General features: G+C 42.4%; 1 protein-coding gene across 2 annotated transcripts in view; it reads left to right on the forward strand.

Moving 5' to 3' along the window:
* The window catches only part of FBXO16 (F-box protein 16), a 51748-nt gene extending 42405 nt beyond the window's left edge, over positions 1-9343 (forward strand). Inside the window, exons 8-9 of one of the 2 annotated variants that reach the window (XM_023530171.1) lie at positions 5882-5987; positions 7716-7889. In XM_023530171.1, coding sequence (XP_023385939.1) covers positions 5882-5971 — 90 coding nt within the window. In that variant the 3' untranslated portion in view covers positions 5972-5987; positions 7716-7889. Of the gene's footprint in view, positions 1-5881; positions 5988-7715 lie in introns of both variants that reach the window. The other variant, XM_011359332.2, reaches the window with a different exon arrangement.
* The last annotated feature ends 4264 nt before the right edge of the window (positions 9344-13607 follow it).

Genomic DNA, 13607 nt, shown 5'->3' on the forward strand with positions numbered 1-13607 from the left:
CTCTCTAAAAGGAGAAACATTCTTAGGGAAACAATTTCAAATCTGCATGTATTGCTGTGAGCTTGGATGTTTTCTATTATTGAATAGGTTTGAGTTTTCAGATCCCACCCCTGAAGAAACACATGATTTCTTCTTAGGTTTTCAATTCTAGTGCCGCTACTTTGTTACGGCTACTCCGTTTAACCACCTTTTGGTGTGAACCATTGATGGAAGATGGGAATAAAGCCTCGATCTGATCACTAATGCTTTACAGTTTTGAAGATTGTTTATGAAAATTATATAAATATCGAGAAATGCTCATACTATTCGTTATAATAAAATTCCATACAGAACAAAGCAAGTTAAAAATATAAACACCAGAGTACAGCCAGGTACCATTTTAATTAAACTCCAGAGGTTTTCCCATCTTGTGTAAAGACATGGAAAAAAAAAATCTTTTTAAAAAAATCTTGACAGCTGGCTCCACAATTCCTCTTTGGGAAGGGTGAGGAGGGAGCTATCTCCTTTGTGGAAAGCTGTTTTAGAGAGAGATGACACCTTGAGGGCTTGGATGCTAAGGGGCACCTCCACTTGAGAGGAGGGGAAACCTGCTCTACTGGGGATTAGAGAAAGTTTGTTGTTTCTGCTCCTGCAAGGGAAGGGGAGGAGGAGCGGATGGGGGATGGGGAAGAAAGAGGAGAGAGAAGTCGGCCAGGTGGAGAGAAGCTGAGATGAGGTAGGCGAGGGAGGTCAGGAATGTGGGAGACAGTAACATAGCCATCCCAGCAGATGTATTTGCTATTGTTGGGAAGTAAACCCCACCTTCCATCTCTACAGTAAATCCTGCCCAGTTTACACATGGAAACAAGATCTCTGATGTCTAGTAGGCCAAGAAAATGAAAGCCTCCTGGGTCAATTCACAAAAACCCAGGGAGTGTGAGCTTCGGACTTCCCAAGCTCTGGAACTGGACTCAGAAGACCTCAACTGACATCTTGTTTCACGTTCTTTTTTTCCTTTTCTCTTTTTTACCAAGTTATGTATAAAAACAAATACCTTTTGTCCCACACTGAACTTTGGCTTTGAGGTTGGAAGTCCTCACTTTCTAGGTTCTGATTTGGGCACAGATTTCGAAAAGCTTGCTGTTTCAGGGCATTCACTGTAATAATACAAGTAACAAAAAGCTTTAATTACCTGCTTACTCTAATAGCTTTAGATAAGACCTTATCTTTTCCTGGGCCCTGCTGATTCCAGCCTCTGCAGTTACCTTCCCCACCTCTTTCCTAGATCACTTGATTCTTAGTGTCCTGATTATTTTAAATGCTTCTTTAACCTTTTTCACTTTATTTTTCTCTCCGGGTCAAACAGGAGGGTAAAAGGAAGATACTCTAAAGTAATTCCTGGTTCCTGGCATGGAAAGAATGATGGTTTCAGAATCAGGAGACCCAGGTGTCTAGCGCTACCGTTAACTTAGCAGTCATTCAGCTTCTTTGAGTTTTCATTTTCCTGTGTATAAAATGAGAGTTTGGATTCCAACATCTTTCAGGTTCATTCCAGGCAACAGTCTGCATCGACAGACCCCACAGCTTCCTACTGTATCCACTCCCCTCTCTCCTGATACCTGAGGGACACAGCTATGACTAAAGTGACTTTACGCAGAATAACCAAAAGAATCCATTATATTTATGAGTCCTAATTATAAACCAATAAAAACTGGTTTCTGTCTCTCATCTTTTCCTTGAACTTCAGAAAATATAATTAATTAGAAGAATTTACGAAACAAAGTTTATGCAGTGGTCTCCTTGCAGGCAATCTTCAGTAGATTTCTTTCAATTCTGGTGAACTACCCAGGTGTTTGTTTTATCGTGTTTGTTTGATTTGGATGCGCAGAACTGAAAATATCTATAGGAGAGATTTTTAATTATTTAGTTCAATCAATGAAATTCCTAAGAATTCCTTGGGAAGAAATAAGAAAAAATATGGGCTTTACAGTCGGAGAAGCCTGTTTTTTTGGTTTTTTTTTGTTTGTTTTTTTTGCTTAACAGTGAGGCTTTGGATAAGTTTCTTAAACTCTCTGAGCCTCCATTTCTTCATCTGTAAAATGGGAATGATGATACCTCCCTTGCAGGATTGTTGTCAGGACTAAATGCCAAGTGTGTATTAGGCACAATACATGTTTGTGTTCTCCCCCATTAAATACCATCTGACTTTCTCTTTGCCAACCAAAAGAGCATGGATTTGGGGCTTAAACAGCCTGGGTTCATTGCCTGCTACCACAATTTTAGTAGCTCACTGTTTGGCCAAATTATTAACATCTCAGAGGCTCTGTTTCTCGTCTGTAAAATGGAGTTAGTAATAACACTGACCTCACAGGGTTAGAAGGTGGATATAAAGCATTTAGCACAGTGCCTAGCTCAAAGGAAGTGTTCAGTAAAAAGTAGCTAGTAGGGGTAATGACAGCAGTAGCCACAGCCAAAATCACACCAAATCACAGTCTGGGATCGCAAGGAAAGATGAGGCGGTGCTGATGACAAGCAGCTGCTGAGAGGCTGATAAGGGGTCAGCCAGGCAGCCAGGAGGCTCCAGCCTATGAAATAAGCTTCTCTTTCCTGCTGTTACCTTTACTACCCCCAGTTTTCTCTATCTTCCCGCTTCGTCTTCCCTTTGTCTCAGAGTTTCTGCTGTGTTGCATCCATAGCTATATGAAATGTAAGCCACATATGTTCTTTTCCTGCATGGCCTCTGTACCATCTTGTGTCTGTACACATGCTCACGCATTTATTCCTCATCAGTGTTGGGTTTTTCAGTCCACACTTCTAGATCGAACAGTGAGTGTGTGTCGAACCGTGGTGCCATGAGTTCTGTGCCGTGTGCATGCCACCGCTTACTAAATGCAATCTTGGTTCTTAATTTTTGATACCTCAGAGAAAAAAGGCCTAATTGCTAAGAATCCTGGGGGCAAAATGAACTCTCAGGAAAGACCCCACTTAGAGTCTTTGCATCTCTCCTTTGTCTCTAAAAGAGCGTAGCTAACTTGTCTTGTCTTGCTGCCTCTTGTTTTATCATGTTTCACATAATAAATTACCCTGGCATTTCTAATAGAAGCGATTCTACCTGCTTTTTCTTCACTGACTGTTTAGACTGGGGCAAAATGGCTACTTGTTTTTATTTAAGAGTAAAACACAAAATATTTGACACAAATAGGCTTTTCTTCAGAATCTAGTAGAAGACAAGAACTGTGTTTACAAATTTTGTAATAGTATTATTTATGTACATATTATGACAGATATTTTAATCACTATTACTCCTGGAGTTTAAAATATATATGTGTATATATACGTAGTACATTTGTGGGTATAACATTTAGTAATGTATAACAACTACAGTAGAAACCAATTTACTAAAACATGGATGTTTTGAAATATGACTTCACAATCATTTCTAACAACCATTTGAACTTGATGGCCTATGAACATTTTGCAACACGTCCCTACCTTATTTTATGCACTTGGGAGACTGAATGGTGCCATCACACAGTTTTGGATTTAAATTTCAAAACTGGCTAGAGTTGCTTTGCCTTCCTCTGAGGCTGACAGTTTTCCCCGAAGATTACTTGAAAGATAAACCAAGAATAAAGGCCTGTGGCTTCTTTAAAACCATGTTGATTATTTCTCCCTAACACCTCACCTCTGTGTCTCACAGAATCAGAGTGAGCTAAGAGAAAAAGGGAGCACCCTCTCAGGGGTGTTGACCTAAGCAGAGGCCCCCTGGAAGGGTGATCAGACAGGTCCGAGCATCCTTGTGGGCTCCTAGGCAGACAGGGGCACCGCAGGGGTCCTCCTCACAGAATTCCCAGACAGAAAAGTCCATGAAGCAGCTCCATCCTGGGGTTAAGCATTTACTCACCTGAAGTCAGGATGAGTAGTTGTCACCCACCTTAAACTCTCCTCCCAGAAGGAAACCCCTCTAGGCAGGCCCTCCCTTGCCATCTTTTCTATGCTCCAAACCGATATCCCCAACAGCGAGCCTTACTTATTGCTCAGCCCCAGCCTATAGGCAGTTTGCAGGGGTAAGTTGAAATTGTGTTTAAAGAATAAAAAAAAAAAACTTTGAATTTAAGAATTTTGAGCACAATGATCTATATTTATATACACTATTATCATATCACCCCTGAACTTGAGTTATATTAAAGTGTTGAGGGTAGATTTTTTTTAAAAGAGGGAGGTGTGTGGGGTCTTCCACAAAATAAAGATTGTCACCTTCTTTACCTTTCTTTACCACCTCAAAGGCTTGAGAAGTTTAAGTGAAATAATAAATGTGTGACTCTTAGCACCATGCCTGACATTCAGATATTTGCAATTATTATTGTTGATGATCGTAGAGGTGTTTCTAGAAGAATGATTGGCACACACAAGGGCTATCATTGATACTATGTTTATCCGTTTCCTATATCCACATACTTTTTTACCTAATCTGTTCTCTTAAGTGATTCGTAGGTTTATCCAATGGTGTTATTTGTATCAATGATCATCTGCTAATTTATGCAAATAACATGAATGAAAAACAACAAAAAAAATCAATTGGTCAGTGACAGACACAGATATATATACAAGCTGGCAACTACAACTTACGACCTTATTGATAGTCCTTCTTGGACCTGACCCTCCCGCAGGGCCCCACTCTTCCGAAGGTCACTCAACCTCAGTAGCCTCTCACCATTCTCACTTACTTTGTTGTGCCCAATAAAATGATACCTAGCCTGAAGATAGGAATTTTCCATCCCTGTTAACAAGTCCACCTGCACGTTGGTTTTAGCCATCGCTCTGAAACATAGGAAAGGAGGAATCATTTATATGTTTATTCATTTATCCAACAAGAATTTTACAGGCATTGGACTAGGCATTAGGGGTACAACTGTAACAAGATACAGTCCCTGCCCTTCAGCTGCTTACAAGCTGGAGAGGGAAAGCGTCCAGTCGAGCAAGGGGTAACTCCTAGGTACCTGGGTTGGCGGTTGTATCACTGTTCCTGCCACCACTACTGTGACTGCGAACACAGCAGGACGTGCTAGGTGTGAACATACATCCTGGAGGTACCTGCGGGACTGCAAGTGTACAGCTTCAGAAGAGAGCTGAATATATGACCCAAGAACTCAGGAAGGAGAGTGAGGCCAGAGAGAGAAATCCAGCAATTGAAGATTTAGACATCGATTGCCCCAAAAGTGGGCCAAGAACAGAAACCTGGAGAATTCTAATGTGTAAAGCATGGCCTTACATTTCTCTTCTCCTGTGTCCTTTGATTTAAAGACAGGATAACAACATGGAGAGATATTATTGGGAAAATATCTCTAGGAAAAGAACAGTAAGTTCAACTGATAAGAGAAGTATATTGAAATTACCTGATTCCATTCCTCTTCATAGGAACAGGTTGAAGAAAGGCATACTCTTTGCTCTAGCATTACTGGTAGATTGCACGGCTGTCGGCACAGGCTACAGCAGATAGCCCTGCACATATGTAAAGATTATTTATATCAGCATTGTTTGTAAGAGCAAAAGATTAGGAACAGCTCAAATATTTGCCAATATGGCTTATCTATAAATGGATTATAATACAACCATTGGAAGGTTGAAGAAGTTCTTTAAGTACTGATTGAATCACTTCGGAATTTACAAGTGTTTTAGGGGCTTTTTGCCAGGAACCAGGGGCTCATACCAAGCATTGGTATAAAAAAGGTTTCAAATTATTTCAACTAGATCGTCAGATGCTCTAGACCGTGTTCCAGGACTATCAGATTTGTACTCTTTTATATGACTTCCCCCTGTTTTCCCCTTAAATCTTGTTTTTCTCTTGTAATGATGGACATTAAAGTCTTATAATGAAAAGGGTCTGTGAACTTGCTTTCAGGGACAGCAAGGAAGGGTGGACATAAGGAAGCCATCTTCCCAGAGTCCATCTGGAAAGGAAGAGAAACCCAACAGTCTAGATAGGTGGTGAAAACTACCTAGAGGAGGTATGTGCGAGGCTGAGGGGAGGAGGTCCCTGGGACCTGCCACAGCAAAAAAGGACAGCTTCCAAGGGGCCTGCCTGGGCCCGTGAACTTCCTCGGGGGACTTAGGAGAAAGAGTTTCCTCAAATTCAGTGTTAAATAAGCTTTGCACAGTAATAGGATTAAATCTGAAACTGTTACAGGTAAGATGTGACTAGCCCATTCTTGTATCACAGAGAGCTAGGCTTTTTCTTCCTTCGGCAGGTATTATTGTATTTTAATTGTTACTAAAATAGCACAAAGGAACACTGCTATTTGTTGTCTTACCTTATGCTGCTCTTAGAACAACACTGAAAATGCTTACTCTGCGCTAACCTTAACACAACACCAAAAACCAGGGAAGATTATTTACTCCCATTTCTTTCCTCCTTCCTCTTGGATTCTAACAACTTGCTAGGTTTAACCCCAGTTTTGCCTGCTCTTTCCCAGAAAAATCATCAGCAAACATGTACGGATCTACTTACGATAGGCAGGCCGCCGTAGATTCAGTGAGATAAAAGATTCCAGCTTCGCTCTCAGGGAGCTCGCAGTCTCATCGGGAGACAAATAATTACATTCAGAAACAAATACTAATGCCCAAGAACATATGTTCAGTGCTAAGTCAGAGGCCTCTATAATAATGGTCTCAGGAATCCAGCTGAGGAAGACACCCCTGAGGGTCAAGATAAGCTTCTTGGAGAAAATGGGCCTCGAAGGACAGATTAGATTTAGAGAAAGAGTAAAGAGACTATGTGAGGTAAGACCAGTCAGGGCGATGCATCTTTGCGGAATAAGAGGGACCTGCCTGGTTCTCTGGAGAAGAGGACAGGAGAGAGCAGTCATTGGCTGAAGCAATTTCTGATTCAATAAAAGTCTAAAGTAGGATTTTCCCCAAATTAATAGAAACCCTGTGTGTTGCAAGCATATCCATCAGAGCATTAGAGGGATGTAATAAGTGATCCGACTGCTGGGACTCGCCAGCTGAATATGGAGTAAGATGGAGTAATAGTTCAGGGAGAATTACAGTATCTATGTATCTGCTCGACCTCCGTACGTCTTTCTGCACAGAGAAGGGGTGAGGGTGAATTTACAAGTGCCCTGAATTTACACGTGCCCTGCAAGCTCAGCTTCTATTATTTCTTTCTCTCGCTCTCTCCATTCTTTCCTCTTCCCTTTCCTGCTCACGGCCAGATGTTGAAGAGAAATCATTTCTCACTGTGAGTTTTGGTTGGAATGTCAACCTGTGCCATTTGCCTTTTTAGAGAGAATGTGTGCATGCACAGATTAATAGGGATATAAAGAATGGAAACTCTGCAAGTACTCACCTGGTCTAAGAATCACAAGTCTTTGGACCTAGCTCTAACGCCTTTTTGTTCTGTGAACTTGGTCTGGCACTTAAACTACCTGTTCTTGGTTTCATTTATCTATAAAACGGAGATGCTAATACCTCCCTACCTACCTCACAGAATTTTCTCGAGGTGCAAATGAAATTATGGTTATGAAAGCACTCTGGAGACTAATGGAGTTATTATTGGTAGCTCAGCGTGAAGATTGCATGGGGATAAGGGGTGGTGAAATTGGGAAGTCTCAATAAATCGCACCTAGTCCTGCGATTTTATATAATTGTTTTACATCATTAAAATAAGTTTAATTACATAGCTTCTTCTGATGTTTTAATGACTCTCACTCTAATGATATCTTTTTCCTCCCTAGATATCCCTAAGGGCAGAACCCAGCTCCCTTCTACAAGTTCCAGCTCTTCTCGCCTGGCCTCCTCATCGGTTAGCGGGGCTCCCAGCCACCGAGGCAACAACGAACGTACTCATGCAGCATCTTCAGAGACACTCTGGGCTTCAGTCATTACCCATCCAGGCTCCAGAGCTGAAGCTGATTTAAAAATGTAAAAAGATCTTTTTAGAAGTGACAAGATGCCCTACACGTTGGAGATTTGGATGTTACTTGGCTCCTCTATTGGAAACTGTCAGTTCAGGCACCTTAATGTGGAAGTGAATTCTACAGTATTTCGGCAAAAGAGATTCATGACATAAATGGTGACATATTTACAAATTTACATAGAAATGCAAAGATGATAGGTACCATGGAGTTGATAAAAGGATATGGGACAGCACCGCTGGTAATATTGGGTATATGAGATAGGGTCCCAGAAGGACACAGACAGCCCACTCCCAAGGCTGCTCGAATAGTTTAATGATGGGGCTCTTACCGTGCTGTCTTATTTTGCTAGGCCTTCCATAACAAATTACCACTATCTTAGTCCGTTTGGGCTGCTATAACAAAAATACAATAATAGTTAGGTGGCTTATAAACAGCAGACATTTATTTTCTCACAGTTCTGGAGGCTGGAAGTCCAAGATCAAGGTTATCAGGGTCGACTTCCTCTGAGGCCTCTCTCCTTGGCTCGCAGATGGCTGCCTTCTCGCTGTGTCCTCACAGGGTCTTCCCTGTTTCCCAATCTCTTCTACAAGGACAAAGTCGGATCGGATTAGGGCCCATTCTAATGACCTCGTTTAACCTTAATTACCTCTTTAGGGACCCTATTTGCAGATAGTCACATTCCAAAATCCTAGGGGTTAGGACTTCTACATAGGAATTTAGCGGGAACACAGTTCAGCCCATGACACACACTGTGGGCAGGGTTAAAAACACCAAAATGAAATGGCGACACACCTAGGAACTAGAAACAGTGGATGCCTTTACCATCCTTTGTCCTAAAGAGGCAAAAGGGAAAGGGTGCGTTGTTCCTAGAACCCAGGGAGAGGGGCTGCCCAACAAGATGTGGGCCACGTGGAGGACGGAAGCAGCCACCGTGGAAACCAAGCCCTGCTAGGGAGCAAAGAGGAGAGGACCCGAACCTTTCTCTCCCCACCCTTTGACACTCCAGCAGCTCTTCCTTTTGGTCAAAACTATCTAGAAGTCAGACAGCAAAGACACCTGGGGGTTGCAGCTCTTACGTGTCAGCCTCCAGGGCAGGCAAGGGAGCTGAGAAGTGTGACCACGAATGGGCGCAAAGGGGTAGGATGTGAGTGGAACAGTGAGGAATAACCAGCACAGTGGAGGGAGATGTATACATTTCCAAAGGAAGAATTAGGATTGATATTCAAGCAATGGCTGAGCTTTAAAGTTGCTGGAAAACAGAAAATGTTACTTAGCTGCAAAAATATTAGTCATACACTCTAAATTAAACAACCTACTCATGTAACCATTTCAAGGTCCCAGAAGTTACTATTCTAGGATACTTATATACCTAAGTAAAGCAGGATGGTAGAAAAACAAATATGTTTGTCAATCATGTAATAATGAACACATATTCTTACACTACATACTGTAATGTGTATATATATATGAATGGTTTAAAATAATGGCCTGACAGGATGGCCAAGGATACAGTGGTTTGGATGTCCAGATAATAAATGGAGGACAAAACATGACCAACTTACAATTGATTAGTTTGCACCTGAAGCTCACTCAGGGCTCTGAGAAAGAAAAGAAGACACATGTGGATGAGACATTGGTGTTCTTCCCATGGACAAGCAGATGCCTACCATTTAGGATTTCTTCTTCCTGGAGTCTGATCCCTCATAGTCTACCCCCAGGAGCCAGGGGCAGCTGTAAAAGCTGGGGTGGCCTGCAGCTCCAGGATTCTGTCCACCTTTGTCCAGTGAACCACTGGGATTATTGCAGGAGCCAGTCCTGTTGTGGGCAAATGTTTGAAAGTGCCAATCTAGAGTATGTACCCAGCCCTTTCTGGAATAAGCTGGTATCTTCTGGGGCAAGGAGAAAAAAGGTCCTGTCCAGTATGAGTGGCTGCCTCCTAAGCTGCATTTGATTTATCTCTTCCTGGGAAACAAACTATTCCCAGACTTTGTTGCTTACAACAATGTATTGTTCTCCTCATAAATCTACAATTTGGGAGGACTCTGGGAAAGAGCCTGTCTCCGATCCACACAGCATCCTCTGGGTCCTCCCAACAGAGGGCTGGAAGATGCATTTCCAAGATAGTATAGAGACAAGGCTGGAAAGTTGGTATTGGCTGTTCACTGGTCACTCAGTCAGGGCTCAGGGCCGGGGCCTCTGCTCCTCTCCATGTGGACTAGAATTCTTATAGCACAGAGGCTAGGTTCTAAGGATGAACATCCCAAGAGAGAGCCATCTGGAATCTAAATCACCTGTTTTGTCCTAGCCTTGGAAGCCTCAGGGTGTCACTCCATCATCCTCCAGTGGCTTATCCGATTTTAAGCAAAGGGGGCATAGACTCAGGATTGTTACAAGGCTCTGGAAGAACATGTCAGATGGGAAATAGCATTGTGACCATCGTGGAATGGATTCAGGATGGTTCTTTGTGTGACCCTTACCTACCCATCATTGGCCATAGCATAGTTAAATGAACTGTGTACATCCCTGTTAGTCTGCCCAGGCTGCAGTACAAATACCACACACCGTATGGGGGCGGGCTTAAACAACAGAAATTTATTTTCTCACAGTTCTGGGGGCTCTAAGTCCAAGATCGAGGTGTCGGCAGGGCTGGTTGGTGTCAGGTGAGTGCTCTCTCCTTGGGTTACCTTTTCACTATGTGCTCACTATGGCCTTTTTTTTTTTTTTTTTTTTTGTGCCTGTGCAGAAAGGGAGGGAGGGGGAGAGAGAGAGAGAGCGAGCGCAAGCATGCATGCACAGGCAAGCACTCCCTGGTGTCTCTTCTTTATTTTTATTTTTATTTTTTTATGGCAGAAAAGAAAAGCTTTATCTGAAGCGATAGTACACTTCCAGACGCAGAAGTAGTCCTGAGCAAGAGACGCTTGGCTCAAAGGCCCTTGGTGTCTCTTCTTAAAAGGACACTAATCCTATCAGTTCAGACCTCACCCTTATGACCTCATTTAACCTTAATTGCTTCCTCAGAGGCTCCATCTCCAATACTCTAGGGGTTAATACTTCGGCATATGAATTTCAGGGGACATAAGCATTCATTCTATAACATCCCCCATAGTAATATGAATTAGATGACAATTGATAAAGATAAATCGATATTCATTAATTCAAAAATGAATGAATTCATTCAGACTCTCTGCTAGGCTCTGGGAGTATAGATAGAAGAAAAAAATTGTTCCTGCCTTTAATGAGTTTATAAGGGCAAGGGAGGCAGAGCAGCCATTACAATACAGTAATAGCTGCAAAGAGAGCGTGTGTGACAACTCCGAGAAGAGGCGTAGAAACCACTGCACAGAGATCAGAAGCGATGTCCAAGGAGAAACCAAGGATGAGTAGCACTGAGTGGCAAATAGGAGATGGGACAGAGAAGAGGAAACATTCTGGAGAGAGAGAAGAATACGATGTGCAGAGAGCCAAGGCGAAACTATGGCGGCTACCATCCTGGGCTGCCCGGTTTAGCACTAAAAGTCCTACATCTAAGGAAGGCCTCAGTCACTGTGGAACTGTAAATAACCTAGTATAGCTGGCACACAGAGGAGCTGGGGTTGTGGCAGGATTGATGAGAGAGAAAGCTGGAAAAGTGGGCAGGAGCCCCAACAGGAACTAAGGCCCACTTGGGAGATAAGACTTTATCTTGAAGACCATCAAGCAATCAAAAAGCGATCTTAAAAAGGGCAGCGACTTGCTCAGCCTTGCATTTAGAAAGGTCTCTAGCTGCCATGTAATTAAGAAGAGGGACCGTACTAAAGCCATTGTGGTTTTCCAGGGAAGAGATGATGGTGACTTAAGTAAAATAATAGAGGGGGATGGAGAGAACCAGAAGATTTAAAATATCTGAAGGAGAAGTAACAACTCAGAAACATAGATGTGGGGCTTGAGTGACAGAAATCAAGGATGACTCCCAGGTTTCTGGCTTGACAACTGGAAAAAGTCTTGGGAAGTAATTAGGGTGGTTTGGAAATCCCTCCCCCCACACCCAACATGAGCACTCAAACAAAGCAGTTATTCTTCTGCTCCCATACAGCTCTTGTTGACCTAAAAATCTGAGTTATTGTGCAACTGACCCTGAAGCCTCAGGCATAGCCATGAGACTTACAGGAACTTCAGGATAAGGAGAAGGTTTGGGACAAGAAGGAGAAAAAAAGTGGGCATTTATTACCCTAGATACTTTCTAAACAATTTTCGTACTCTAGCTTATTTAATCTTCACAGAATCTTATGAGGTAGGTAGGTGGGCATTGTGATCCCCGATTCATAGCTGCAGAATGGAAGATAAAGTCTGTACCTGATTGGAAAGTTTGTCACCTCTACTGCCCTGCCTTGATCCTGTCTTCATTCAGCCTTCGAGAAGGATGCAGACCAAGGGCAGGACTCTACCCACTCCGGGCTCTAAGAAGCCAGCTGAAGGCTGCTCCTGGAACAGAGATCGCAAGAGAGCTTCTTAATCTTTTGTAACTGGTCCCCACCCTGATTAGATTCACAAAAACCCTAAAGCCAGAGAATCTATATAGTTATCTTTGTGAGCTTCCAGGCCAGGAAAAGCTCTATAGACAATGTCCCAGGCAACAGCCAGTTTAGGGAAGGAGGGAATATTGGGAGATGAAACTTAAGAGAGGGAGCAGTGAGAAGGACTACAGGGAAGAAAGGCACACAGCAGGAGTTCCCAGGGCCTCCCTCCAAAAGAGAGAGAGTGCACGTGTGAGCTTGTCTAAACCTTAGAAGGGGCTCTGGAAACCTGACAGCTAGACCTGTGTAGCATCTACGTGGAGGCTGCCCAACGTCAGCTCAAGCTTTTCCCTAACCAGCCAGGTTTACATTTTAGTGTGAATTTTGACTTACCTCCCCTGAAATTTTAATCCTCTGTATTCACGTAGTAATCTATCCATTTTGCATACAGTCTTTTACTATTGTTATTTCTGCATTTTTAAATTCTCCTACTCCTTCTAAATTGGGAATTCTTCAAAGAATCCCAGTTTTACTAGGACTGTACTTCCACGTTTTCTTTTATGCAGTAGGCCCATGACTGGAGTTTGACTGTTGTCATTGGAATATCATAAGACGATCTGAACTTTTCATTTCTCAGCTTCTTTATTCACTAACACTGGCAGAGAAAAGACAAAAGAGGGCGCTCCTTTCCTTCTTATGCGAGTCCAGAGCGCTGAACCATTTCTGCCCATTTTAGGTCTTGAAAATTCGGACAAGACCGATGTTGGTGAAAACACACTTTTTACTACTATTGGGGAGAGGCTTTGGGGAGGTTTGAGTATTTATACTGACACCTTTAGGGAAATATTTATTCCGCTCAGGTCTTTGATTCCATTCAAATCAATAAAGCAAATATTCATCCAGTCGGTTTATGAAGAACCCACAGCCTAAGGAAGAAACATATATTTAAAAAAGTAACCGAACACTTTACACCCATTAGGATGGCTATTATTGAAAACACAAAATAACAAGTAGTAACAAGGATGTGGAGAATTGTGACCTTTGTGTATTGTTGGTGGGGATGTTAAAAAACAGCAACAAAAACAGCTGTTATGGAAAACAGTATGATGGTTTCCCAAAAAAAGACCCAGCAATTCCACTTCTGGGTATATGCCAAAAAGAATTGGTAGCAGGGACTCCAAGAGCTATTTATACACCTATGTTCATAGCAGCATTA

Source organism: Pteropus vampyrus, unplaced genomic scaffold, assembly GCF_000151845.1.
Source record: "Pteropus vampyrus isolate Shadow unplaced genomic scaffold, Pvam_2.0 Scaffold47, whole genome shotgun sequence".
Classification (NCBI taxonomy): domain Eukaryota; kingdom Metazoa; phylum Chordata; class Mammalia; order Chiroptera; family Pteropodidae; genus Pteropus; species Pteropus vampyrus.